The sequence below is a fragment of the Embiotoca jacksoni genome, unplaced genomic scaffold (assembly GCF_022577435.1).
Source record: "Embiotoca jacksoni isolate LCO1_2020_lvr unplaced genomic scaffold, fEmbJac1.0.p SCAF_14, whole genome shotgun sequence".
NCBI classification, from domain to species: domain Eukaryota; kingdom Metazoa; phylum Chordata; class Actinopteri; family Embiotocidae; genus Embiotoca; species Embiotoca jacksoni.
Window position 1 is genome coordinate 1,580,001 of NW_027185274.1, and position 12,671 is coordinate 1,592,671.

The 12,671-nt window shown below is 45.6% G+C and overlaps 1 protein-coding gene across 4 annotated transcripts in view; it reads left to right on the forward strand.

The window, feature by feature from the left end:
* LOC138196995 (unconventional myosin-Ic-like) overlaps window positions 1-12,671 on the forward strand; it is a 65,453-nt gene that overhangs the window by 30,832 nt on the left and 21,950 nt on the right. For all 4 annotated transcript variants that reach the window (XM_069147421.1, XM_069147420.1, XM_069147424.1 and 1 more), the window contains exons 2-6: window positions 7,467-7,622; window positions 8,377-8,492; window positions 11,150-11,348; window positions 11,902-11,982; window positions 12,345-12,524. In XM_069147421.1, the coding sequence (XP_069003522.1) occupies window positions 7,467-7,622; window positions 8,377-8,492; window positions 11,150-11,348; window positions 11,902-11,982; window positions 12,345-12,524 (732 nt within the window). The remainder of the gene's footprint in view (window positions 1-7,466; window positions 7,623-8,376; window positions 8,493-11,149; window positions 11,349-11,901; window positions 11,983-12,344; window positions 12,525-12,671) is intronic.

Here is a 12,671-nt window from a genome sequence, read left to right on the forward strand (position 1 = left end):
TGACTGATTCATGGAGCAAAAATGGAGAAAAAGGGCAAAAGATTCAGCGAGTAGCTTGATCACACGCCTCCCTCATTACACAACTTTCACAAGTTATGTAAAACAGAAGTCAGATGAGGATAGTTTTTTTTTTCTCTTACAGAAGTGACTGACAAAATCCTCTATTCCACTTTTCTCTCTCTTACTTGCACAAATATTAACTCCAGTTTGTTTTAAGTGCTCCGGGGCCCGGTCGGTTCTTTGGATCCCATTTGAAGAATAAATCTCCTCATGCAGGTCCTGCTAAATGTGGCCAAGTTGTACAAACTGAAAAATCATCATATCTTGGAATGTATAAATCATTCTTTAAGCACTGATCCACGTGATGTCAGAAATGACCTCATGTATTGATTCCTACAGTAGGAAGACTTTAGATTTGTCTTCATTGAGTTCTTAAAGGGGCACTCTACTCATTTTGTACATTTCAAATAGAAGATACTGTCTAATTGCATTATGGAAAATGTAGCATCCAGTGGTTTCAGGCCTTGAAGGACTAAAAGAGTGCTGATCAACTTTGACTCTTCTCTTCTGACTGAGAAGACTAAAACAACAGAATATCCCTTTAATTGATGCATCTACAATAATCCAGATAACTAAGTAATGAGGATTCATTGTAGACCCGAACATAACACTTGTGTTCACAATAGAGGTTAACCTGCATGTTTTCATAAATGAAAAAAAAAAGCTCCATCACAGCTTCCCGTACTGTCCCAATGGACAGAGTTTCAAGCAGAAGAGTAATAATCCTCACATCATAAAAGTTATTAATAAAGAAAATATGCCTAACATCAACATTGTTTAAACTTTATGGACTAAGATGGGATGTAGCTGCATCATAATACTGTTAACATACTAAAAAATAAGTGTAATCAAGTGGAGTCGAGTTAAAGGTCCAAAGCAATTTTTGTAATCATGGTTGCCACAGAAACACTTTGAAATGAATCAGACACGTCGGAAAGGATTTTTGGACCCCAACCAAAAGACTAATGCTCTTTGTCGACAGGTATGCGTAACGTTTAATAAAGCTAATGGATTATGTTGGTGCTTGATGTGAAACTGTACAACTGCTCAGTGGGATCAGAAGTGATGAAGCAGCACAAAGAACTCAGTGGAAACTTCCTTCAGGCCCGTTATGTCTTAAAGTTGTGTACGGTGCGCTGAAAGCAGCAGGTTAGATGAGGTTTACATAAACAGCGTGACATCCGAGCTGTGTGAGCGCTCCCGAGGCGACGTGAAGGTCGAGGAGAGAGAGCCGCTATTGTTCACAGACTGAGGAAGAGGAAGAGGAAGATTTAAAGATGCAGCGATCAAAACGGGTGGTGAAAAATACAAAGCGAGCGTCGTGTACTTTGGGTCGTCGTCATGGCGTCCAGTCGGCCGCTGATGTCTCCGGGTCTCACCTGGACCTGGCTCTGTTGGAGCGACTAACATCCAGGAAAGAAGCCGCCAAAGTAAAGTCAACAACAAACATCCTGAAGTCCACATGCCTTGTACGAGTTTTATTAAAGAACACGGAAACACTTAACAGTTACTGAAAATCAAACAAAAAGGTATCTGACGTAAAAATAAATAAAAACAACGAAGGCGATGGCGGTCAACAGAAAATCCTGGAGACAAACTGGCCCTCTGTGTTGCCGCGTCTCGGCGCCGCCGAGCATCGAACACGGAAGAGAAGGTGAAAACAAACAAACAAACAAACAAACACAAATGAAATGTGCTACCGCAGCATTTTTTGAAAATGTGTCGGTCACACTTCATTTTGAAAACTGATAAAAACATAATTCAGTCCATAAATTACAAAAAAAAAAACATTTACAGTAAAACACGTTAATATTCCTTAAAATAAATGTACGTAAAATTGTTTGTTATCTAAACTCAGGTGTTGAATATCGAGACGAAGATCGTGGAGACCTGATCCGATGGTGTGAGATGAAGTCAGAGGATCTCCGTTCCACAGAGTGAAGCTTGGGAGCTTCAACGCGTTACGTTAGTTGAGTTACTACGTTGACGTTTGCTTTTCCTTGAACACCGACCTCCTGGCTAGAAGTTGAGTGTTTGTTCTGACCAACCTCTTCCCCACATGGACTTTGTTTCCACACCGTCACATGACTCCCGTCTCCGACGGTAACCAACTCGCCGCGCCGACCGTCGCTCTCAGCTGCAGTTTTCCTCGCCGTGGTAACCGTCTGCTAACTCGGCCACTCTGAAGGGCGGACCGATCGGCGAGCGCCGTCTGTTGGTTAACGGCTCCCTGTCCCGCCCCTCCTTCACCGTGATTGGACGGCTGGTGGCAGTGACCACATGTGCTAATATTTTTCCAGACTGTCGTTTGACCGGAAAAGAATCGCCGCACGTTCAGCGCAGAATAGACGCTCGGCACCTCGTGGAGCTGCTGCCGCTCATTAAAACAATCTACAATATATTCTGTACTCAGGAAAGAAACACTCCGGTGGACCGTAGGTAGGTGCAGCGGTGGCAGAGCGCGCTGATTGGTTGAAATGAACCGGAGGTCTACGCCCAGCAGGATGAACACCTGCAGATGATTCTCTATGGAGGACGAGCAGACGCGTATTCACGGAGTGAAATGTGGCACCAGGCTAATGAAGGGCAGCTCGTGGGTAAATCTCTCAGGAACAGCTCGGAGATAAGAGCGGGCCGATCGGTCTCATGATGACGCGACATATTGAAAACTCACCAGAGTCTGTTGGTCTGTACCATCCCGGAGAAACCGCTTTCAGTCGAGCAGCGTTGCAGAGAGAAGTGTCAGCAGAGGGAGTTGCACCTCCTCAGGTCTCCTCCTGCTAACCTGGCTGCAAGCGGCCTTGTTTGCTGCACAGGATTTGGAAAACATGACGACATGTACGGTAGGAACTGGCAGGGCACGTGCTCGGTGTGTTCCTGAGACCGGGTGGAGGTCCGGTGTGTGGCATCACCCACAGGAAAGGCAAACGGAGAGAAGCATTGGGAAACAATGAAGTAATGGAGAGAGCTGACACGAGGAGAGAAAGCGAATGAGGACGTATAGAGGAGGAAGAGGAGGAAGAGGAGGGGTGCTACAGCTCTGGTTTCTTTCCTCCCAGGCGCCAAAACATTTGGATAGTATAAAAAAAAAGAAAAAAAAAAAGGTGAAACCTGAATGTAAATGAATATCAGTTGTGCTGCTGTTGACGCTGATTTAACTCAGTCCCACATGATGAATTCCTTTCTGTCCGGTCTGAACACCTGCTGAGCTGGCTGCTCAGCCTTTCCCAGGAAAAACCTCCGCTCGGCAGGAAGTCCTGTGTTTCCAGCTGCAGCAGCAGCGTGTTTGGGTTAAAAAAAAAACAACTGAACACAGACATGGAGAAAGTCTTCCTCACCAGAAAATCCAAAGTAAAGAAGTCCAAAATACTTTAAATGACGGGTGTAACTATGTCCCAGCAACGACCGAAAATACACACACACACACACACACACACACACACACACACACACACACACACACAGCTGTAGTTTCTTTGCTTTCTGAAGAGATGTGTGAAACAATAGGTCACCAGAGCTCAGGGCATCCGGGGTGAGACGGGGACGTATGGGAGAGAGTGAGCAGAGAGAGTGAGCCGAGAGAGTGAGCACACGTGCACTCATGCTTGCAGTAATAAATAACATGAACACCCTGAGATGTGGACTCCAGTCACCTGACTTGGATTTGAACTTTTTGACTTAACAGTAGCTGGATATGCGTCCCACAGATTGAACATTTAACAGAAGGGTTCTGCAGAAACAACGACTTGAATCAAATGGACGACTAGTCACGATCCACAAGTACACAACAGGTCTACACAACTCACTTCTCGAACACCAAACTACACCAACTCTAGCGAACTGACATCCCTTAAGAAAGCTGCTCGCCTTCAAGCTTTAACCGTGAACTGGTTGATGTGCTGGATGCAGGCCGTCTCACGATGTGTTGAAAGTTGTTGGACTTGTCGTTGATTTGAACTCGTTGCTGGAGGGATCATTTGTGACACTAATCATCCGGAAACTGTGGCGATCGTGTGGATCTTCCGTCAGGTCGAAGATGCGCGTTTTACAATCTGTAGAGTCTATTCTGTGGCCTCCATATTTGTCTGGTGTCATGGCAACAACTTTGTGTTTCTATCAGAATCAGTTTTATTGCCCAAATTCCTCCAGAGTCTTCACTACATGTATTATATGCTGGATAGACAAGAGAACAGCGATTTGTAGTTCGTCTCGGTTTACTACCACAGACTGTATAAAAGTGTTCGTAGCTTCCAGCTCTGACAAATGAGGCCGATGCGAAAGTACTTCAGCTGCAGTACCACCAAGTGCCACTAGAGGTTGTCTCCAAAAGGTCTCCGGCTCCACAGACTCCCATTCAACTAGTCTCATCAAATTCTAAGTCAATAAAAATTTCTCCATAAATTATCATGGTGTTGCTAGCTTAAGTCTAATAATATATAATAATATATATAATCCCATCATTAATTATAAAATAAGATTCATAAACGTGTGTTTTTGTTTTGTGTTGGTTTGATTGACAGGTCTGTGGTGCGGTCAGGTTACATTTGGGTTGGACTTGTTGGTCTTGACTTTAGAGTCTGAACTTGGCCGATACTCTGACAGAGATGTCTGTAAAGCCTCTGAAGAAGCGTACAGCGAGTGTGTCCTGTATAATAAAACATGCTCATATGATAATATTCACTACATTTGCTATTCATAGTCATTTTAATGTGTAGTTGTATATTATTGGGTCCTATAAAATCCCAAAATAAAAGCCTTCCTCTTCTCAGGAGATTAAATCAATTTATCCCCACTTTGGATTTGTGCCCTGGCTGTGTCCTTGTGAGGACACACACACACACACACACACACACACACACACGCACACACGCGCACAGAGAGCATAAAGCTGTGAGGTGAGTCAGCCTCCTCTTTGATAGGCTGTAAAGATGAAGTACAGCCCAGTGGTCTGCATAAACACAGCAGGCGATGCTCGCTGATGTTATTGGGTTTATAGGAACCCACCGGGTGTCGGACTGATTCCCTGAAGTGCTCCACGTGACTCAGACAGAGATGAAGGTCCACAGCAGCGCCCGGTGGTGTCTCCCCGGGACACTGCAACTCTGCTTTGAAAGCGGGGATCAAACATATTCATGCATACTTGTGTGAAACTCGAACAAGATGTGTGTGTGTGTGTGTACGTGTGTGTGTGTGTGTGTACGTGGTGTGTGTGTGTGTACTGTACGTGTGTGTACGTGTGTGTGTGTGTGTGTGTACACGCTCCGCAGTGATTTAAAGGACTTGGTTGTGGTGTTGTTGAAGCGCTGCTGTGAGGAATTTCAGGGAGTTTTGTTAACTTTCCGGGTCCAGTTGAAATGGAGCGACGGAGCGGGACTGAAGTCGTGACCTCGCCGCCCGTCATCTCCTCTCCTTCTATTTTTCCTCATGTCTCACCTCGCACTAATTAATAAGGCCTCTCCTCCCCCAAGCTCTCTCTTCTCTTTCGCCATCTCTTCTTCGTGGTCTCCAGAGGGATAAAGACTGCTGCGCTGCATAACACAACAACAACACCTGATGTACTTCTCTCTGTGTGTGTGTGTGTGTGTTTTGTCCCCGTCCCCGTCCCCTGTCCCCCGCTGCCTCTCCTCCACCTTCCAGCACAAGTTGTATTCGTTTCAGTCCTGTCCAGCTGCGTACGTCTCAAACATGGATGTCGGTAACATTCGCAGTCTCATGTGTAAAACTCAGGCCTCTTTTTTAGAGCACGGTTTCCTCTGCAAACGCGTCGATGAGCTCAACCATGTAAGTGTTGCTATTTAACTTCCCGTCCGATGCTAAATTTGCCCGTTGTGTTCGTAAATGCGTGACAGCTTGGGCGGGGAAGGTGATAACTTCTCACCCACCCAACGTCCGGGCTCGGTCAGATGGTAACTTAAAGGCTGCTCGAAAGAAAACTTTGGATGATGTACAAACAGAAAAAAAAAAAAGTCCACTTTGTTTTGCTGCATGCGGCTGAATGGATGTGAAGTCTGAGACGGACCGCTCCACTTCAAACGCAGCTTCTTGGCGTTGTTCTGAATGTCTTCTATTGTGGGCTGAAAGCTGTCAGAGGGACTCTGGGATTTGTCTCCAAGTCCTGGAAGATGAGAGCTCCTGGGATCCTTTTAAGACTTATTTAATGTTTAACGTGTTGTTTCCTGATTTTAGTTTTTCTTTGTTTTATGTTGCTTTGACCAATCGAGATTTAACTAGTTTTGGACATTTTGAAGACTAAGAAATGAATACACTGGTTAAAAAAAAAAAATGGTTGATGAATAATACGTATAATATTTACTTGCAGCACTGCTTGGATTCATTTTCTTTTGTCTCCGCCTTCTGCCAATCAGCATAATTACGCAAACCCCATTGACGTCATAGGATTTGTTGCAACCTAATTCATCACAACTGTTAAATAGAATAAAAGGTTTCACGATGCCACAAAATTACTCATTTGACGATGAGAATTTGATCCATTCGGTCCGATAACATTTGGAAAGTCTAGAAGAGCATTGGGTCAAACTGGAGCTTAGCTGGTGTCCTCTGTCCGATAGAAAATGCCTACAATGTACTGATCCAGCCAGCACGGGAACGTCTCACCAGATTTAAAAACTCAATGTACCCAAAAATATGGAGATTTATTTGTTTTTTTTCAGTATTGTGTGAACATTTATCAAGGACTTGTGTGTAACAGATGTTATTATATTAATACAAATTTGCACAGATTTTGCAAATTTGGCAGAAAAGACCCCAAAAAAACTAAATTATAGAAGACTTGAAGTCAGACAAAGAAATATTGTCGTTGACTGTTTAAAAGTTCGCTGAAACATTAACAGCTGACATTTCAAGCAGGAGCACGAGTGAAACATAAGGGATGTAAATGAAACGGCAGTGAAACAGTGGGAGTTAAGTATTTATTTAAAATCATAAGCTCCAGGTCATAACAGACCAAAACAAGCTGTAACAGCTAATCGACGTGCGCCATGTTGAGAAAGAGGTCGAGAAATGATTTTGTGATTTCCTAATGTGGCTTCGAGGTCTTCTAATAGAGTATAACAGTATAATCCTGTAATCAAACCAACTGCAACACAACTTCTTCATGAACAACATGCTGATTATAATCTGTGATATAAGACTGTGTTGGGTGTCAGTTCACTACGTTCACTGCTTTTTACTGCTTATTTGTCTCCATGCTGATGCAGCTCTGGTTTCTGATTATGATCACTGGTGCCCCGATGAAGATAAATCTCGTGTGTGTGTGTGTGTGTGTGTGTGTGTGTGTGTGTGTGTGTGTGTGTACACCTTCTGTTTCTGTGTGCGTGGGACAGGCAGCGTGTGATTTATGAAGTGTTCCCTCACTAACCACACCTCCCCCTCTCCACCTCCTCCAGGTGGTGGCCAGCGACGGGGTGCGGGCTATGATGGAGTCGGCCCTGACAGCCAGAGACCGGGTCGGCGTGCAGGACTTTGTCCTGCTGGAGAACTACACCAGCGAGGCCGCCTTCATCGAGAACCTGCGCAAGCGCTTCAAAGAGAACCTGATCTATGTGAGTGGATGTCGTGAGGAGGGTCTCGGCGTGGAGACGTACCGGAGCACAACTAATACTGACAGGAACCGCACAGGATGTTGTCCACGAAATAACATTTCATCATGAACACATGACAAAAACTTCTTCAAAGGATTATTTCAAATTTCATGTATAATTGGATATTATAGATATTCTTTGGTGTACAAATTGTACACCAAAAGAGATTTTTTTTCTGTGTGAAACCGATTTGGCCTGCAGTTTTTTTTTCTGTGCACATTTGCTTTATTTGCATTCAGACTGGACAAATGTGAACTGGATTCCGGCTTGTAAGCAAAAGCCTGAAAGAACTGTTGTTTCACCTGATTAAAGATTTGGAGAGTTCAAAGCACCGAGGTCTGAAAGTAACGGTCACTGTTATTAGCAGTTCAAAATACCTAACAGTGGCTCATAAGTATGTGGTTACATCCCTTTAGCCGTAACCACAGCGGTGGTTTCCTCTATAAATTAGATTAAGACTACACCGTTTTTACTCCGATGAGCTGAATTATGTTTCACTCGGAGGACAACGATGTGCGGACGGAGCAGAGAGCTCTCTGGTTCTCAATGAGTTTCAATGTTGCTGCCAAACAAAGCAAACAAAGTAGAGCAGTAAGGTTTGAGTTAGCGACGTGCAGCCGTCTCCGATGCACCCCGTCCTGACGTCGGTGTTTAATGTGCAGCACTACGAGTTATCGCTCCCACGTTATGTGACCGTATGTTCCCTCTTCATCAGACGTACATCGGGTCAGTGCTGGTGTCGGTTAACCCGTACAAGGACCTGGAGATCTACACCAAGAACCACATGGAGCGATACCGCGGGGTCAACTTCTACGAGGTCTCCCCACACATGTAAGTGCCTCGGCAGAACCAGCAGGGTTGGGCTCAGATACACGTCGACATTTACAGGAGTTGAAGTCCCTTAAATTTCCTCAAGTGATGTCATTTGAGTCATCGTCCGTTGGGTCTGAAGCGTTGACTGTAAATAAAAGTGGACGAAGCCTCCGGGTCTGAAAAATGAGGCCGATGCAGAAGTGCCTTCCGGCTGTAATACCACCGAGTGCCACTAGAGGTCGGCTCCAAAAAAGCCTCCATAGACTCCCATTCAACTTCTCATAAACTTCTATGTCAATAAAATTTCTCCACGAGTTATCTCGGTTTTGCGAGATGGCTCCGGCCAAAATCAGAACTCGGGGATTCACAACGGCCGTTCACAAACCAACATCACTGCTAGTTGCTGTTTGGTCTGAAGACTATAAGTTTAACGCTTGAAGCTTGATGCTCCATTGCACCATGCAATCTCCGACTGGACGTTGCATTGTGGGTAAATTAGGCACCAGATTTTGATACGCAAGAGGAATGTCTAGAGAGAAAAAAAGACATTGTTCTTATGAGCCGGACAGTTACAGGAACGCAGACCTAAATCAGAGTTGTCCTCTTTTAACTGCCCCCTACTGTAGAGTTACTTCATGAAAAGGTAATAAAAGCACGTAATCCACCTACAATCATTTCAAATAAGTCTTTCTTCCTCTTTCTTCTTTAAGTCAGCATGAGTTCTGCTGGGACGGTCTGAGGGAAAAAGTGAAAACCTCTACTCACCAGATTTGGCTCCTGCGACTTCTTTATGTTCCCCAAGAGGAGCCGTCTCTAAACCTGCTGACTGCCCCTCGTATGTGTTTGAGTGACAGCTGGGAGGAATGACTCAATGCTATTACAGGCGGAAACACGTTTTGCTAAACTGACTGCACCATTTACGGTGGACGGTGTGTTTACTGACTGCCTCGTCACACTGCATACGTTCAGAGCTTCGTGGGAAGGGTCTACCATAAGTGCCTCTCCGATCGTCCTTTTTCTCTAACGGTTAAACTGTCGGCGAGACATCGTGGCATCAGGCCGAGTGTCTGTTTGAAAGGTTGCCACAGGACCAGTCAGGGAATTCCCTGTTAAACCCTCCCAGACCCCAAAAGGACGGCAGCCAAACAATCGAGTGATTATGGAGCCTCGGGGTGGCGTCATCGAAAACATTTCAGTCTTTCACTGGCCTTCTCTATATCTGCTCCAACCGACCCCCCCCCCCCCCCCCCCCCACACACACACACACACACCCCACCTCTTTACTTCAACACTTGAGCGCACAGCCAAATGTTTTCTCTCCGTCCGACTGGAAAGAATGATGTGCTTTGGCAAAGAGAGAAGGTGGATGACTGTAGAGGGAAAACGGGAGGCAGAGGTGGAAAGAAAAGTAAGCAAATGATGGTACCAGGCGAGAGATTTCCTCCCGTGAGAGGGAATTCCTCTGACCTGAACCTGACCCCCTCAGTCCTCCACACACACACACACACACACACACACACACACACACACACACACACACACACACACACACAGTGTGATGCAGCTGTGGACGAGCGGCTGGTTTTTATCTTCCAGCAATTAGTCTGGTGTCAGAAATGTGTCCAATCCGGCTGAAACAACACAGCTCTGGTGATAGCAGCGCCGGGTTGATGAACGATACTGTAACTGAAACAAGCTGCTGGTCCTTTATGATTCATACTGGTCGTCCAGTATCTTTCCTGATTCACACACTTTTGAGATGCTCTCGCATGTTAAAGTCCCGACACACGTTTTCCAAGACATTTCAGTGCTTCAAGGCCAGTCCAGACCAAAGATCTGCAACGAGATGATTTAAAACTTCTCTCATTTCGCCTTCAGCTGTTTATGCCCAAGCAACCAGACGAGACAGTGAACCATCTCCATAGCAACGACTCTGTACTTCTGTGTTACCTGCCGGTTGTTTCGGCTTTTTTTGTGGCTGGATATAGTTTGTAACGTCTTGAAACATGAATGTGATGGTGACAGTTAGTCGCTTGCAACCGTCGCATTTTTAGTTGTGATGAAATAGCGAAAGCATAAAAAAATTAGAGGGTTTACAGTTTGGAGCTCCAACCAATAAACCAAGTGGTTTATGTAACTTCAGGCCGTGAACTGTTTTCCTGTTGTAGTCCGTTTTTGTATTGAATGTCTTGATTATTTCTTACTACAAACCATTTCAAGCATTTTTTTTGTGTCATAAAATTCTTGCCGAGTTGAAAACCACAGGACACCAAGAAAATGGGTTTTCATGCAGACTTCTGGTTCTGTTCTTCATCTAGCTGAACTCTTCTCTGTGTAACACAACAAAAACTACATCCTGTCAATGATCACACAGGTGGATCAACACTTTCAATGAGAACTGAACATCTGAACCTTCATTTAAAGGAGCATGACTGTTAAACTGTGGTCGTTTTAGCTCCAGTGTGTGTACAGTATGATCAATATGATTTCAAACAAATGCCATCATATATCTGCATTATGTCCCTCAGTGACTAAATACATGGGGCTTTTTTCTTGGTTTCTTTAACAGGGACAGGACAGGTCAGTAATTGTTGCTGTAAACATGCTAAAATTAGCAAAAAAGGCCACTTTTCATGGGCAGCCTGGACAGATATTAATAATCTTTACCCCACCAGCTACGCCGTGGCAGACAACTCGTACCGCTCCATGAGGACGGAGAGGAAGGACCAGTGCATCCTGATCTCGGGGGAGAGCGGCGCCGGGAAGACAGAGGCGTCCAAGAAGATCCTGCAGTACTACGCCGTCACCTGTCCCGCCAGCGAGCAGGTGCAGACCGTCAAAGACCGCCTGCTGCAGTCCAACCCGGTGCTGGAGGTGAGACGCCGCCGCATCTCAGTCATCTGGCAGAAAAGCCAACGTCAGGACCACAGAGACAGAAAGCTGCTCAGCAGACTTATTAGATTGATGAGTGAAAGAATGTGTAATAACGTCAATGTTAGTGTTAATGAACGTGGCTTTAAAGATACTGTGTTGGTACTGGTCTGCCGGTACCTCTCGGCTGCTTCAGGAGACCCCTGACCCCCTGACCCCCTGACCCCTGACACTTTTTAAACACAGTTTACCTGAAAACATGGATTTTCATAGATGTATATTTTGGGGAATGAAGGCAGCACAAAGGCGCTGTAGTTTAAGGAGACACTTGTTTAGGTGTCTCAGCCAGATGCTTTCCAGATGTGTTTCAGTGTGTCTGTGTGTGTCCACTCTGTAATCTGTGCTACTGAGGCTCTCTGATCTCTCCTCATCCGTCATCCTGTTTTTATCACTCGTTTTGTTTCTTTATGCCGCCGTTATCTCTCCCTCCTAATCCACCAATTGTCACTCCTCCTCTCCTCCCCTGTCCTCCCCTCTCCTCCTCTCCTCCCTCCAGGCCTTTGGCAACGCCAAGACGTTGCGCAACGACAACTCGAGCCGCTTTGGCAAGTACATGGACATTCAGTTTGACTTCAAGGTGAGCGGAGCAGTCTGATTTACTCTGGCAGCTACTTTCAGCAAACAGTCCAACAATTCAACAAGAACCTGAAATATTGTTAGATTTACTTATTTGAAATCGACCTCCTGTGGTAGCATCCGGCTTTTGTGCTTGAAATCTGAGTGTGATTTCTCTTTATTTAATTGCATGACGTCTCCCACCTATATCCCTGTTTGTGGGTTTACATTATGTTTCATGGACTATAAAATCCTGGTGGAACCTGCATGTTATATCAACCCCACATCACACCTCAGTACCCCAGCCTCACCTTCTCCTCCTCCTCCTCCTCCTCCTCCTTTCCTTCTTCCCCCCGCCCTCCCTGGCCTCTGTCCCGTCGGCAGGGTGCCCCGGTGGGAGGCCACATCATCAACTACCTGCTGGAGAAGTCGCGGGTCGTCCACCAGAACCACGGCGAGAGGAACTTCCACATTTTCTACCAGCTGATCGAGGGAGGCGAGGAGGACCTGCTGAGGCGCCTCGGCCTGGAGAGGAACCCGCAGCAGTACCAGTTCCTGGTCAAAGTAAGACTGTGGTGCTATGATTCATGTGTCTGTGGCACCATAACAACAATAACGTAACTCCCTCAGCATCAACAATCTGTCAACAGCAGTTGTGTGATAATAACCGTCGGTATCGGCAGCAGCAGTGTACTTTGCTCTACTTGGTGC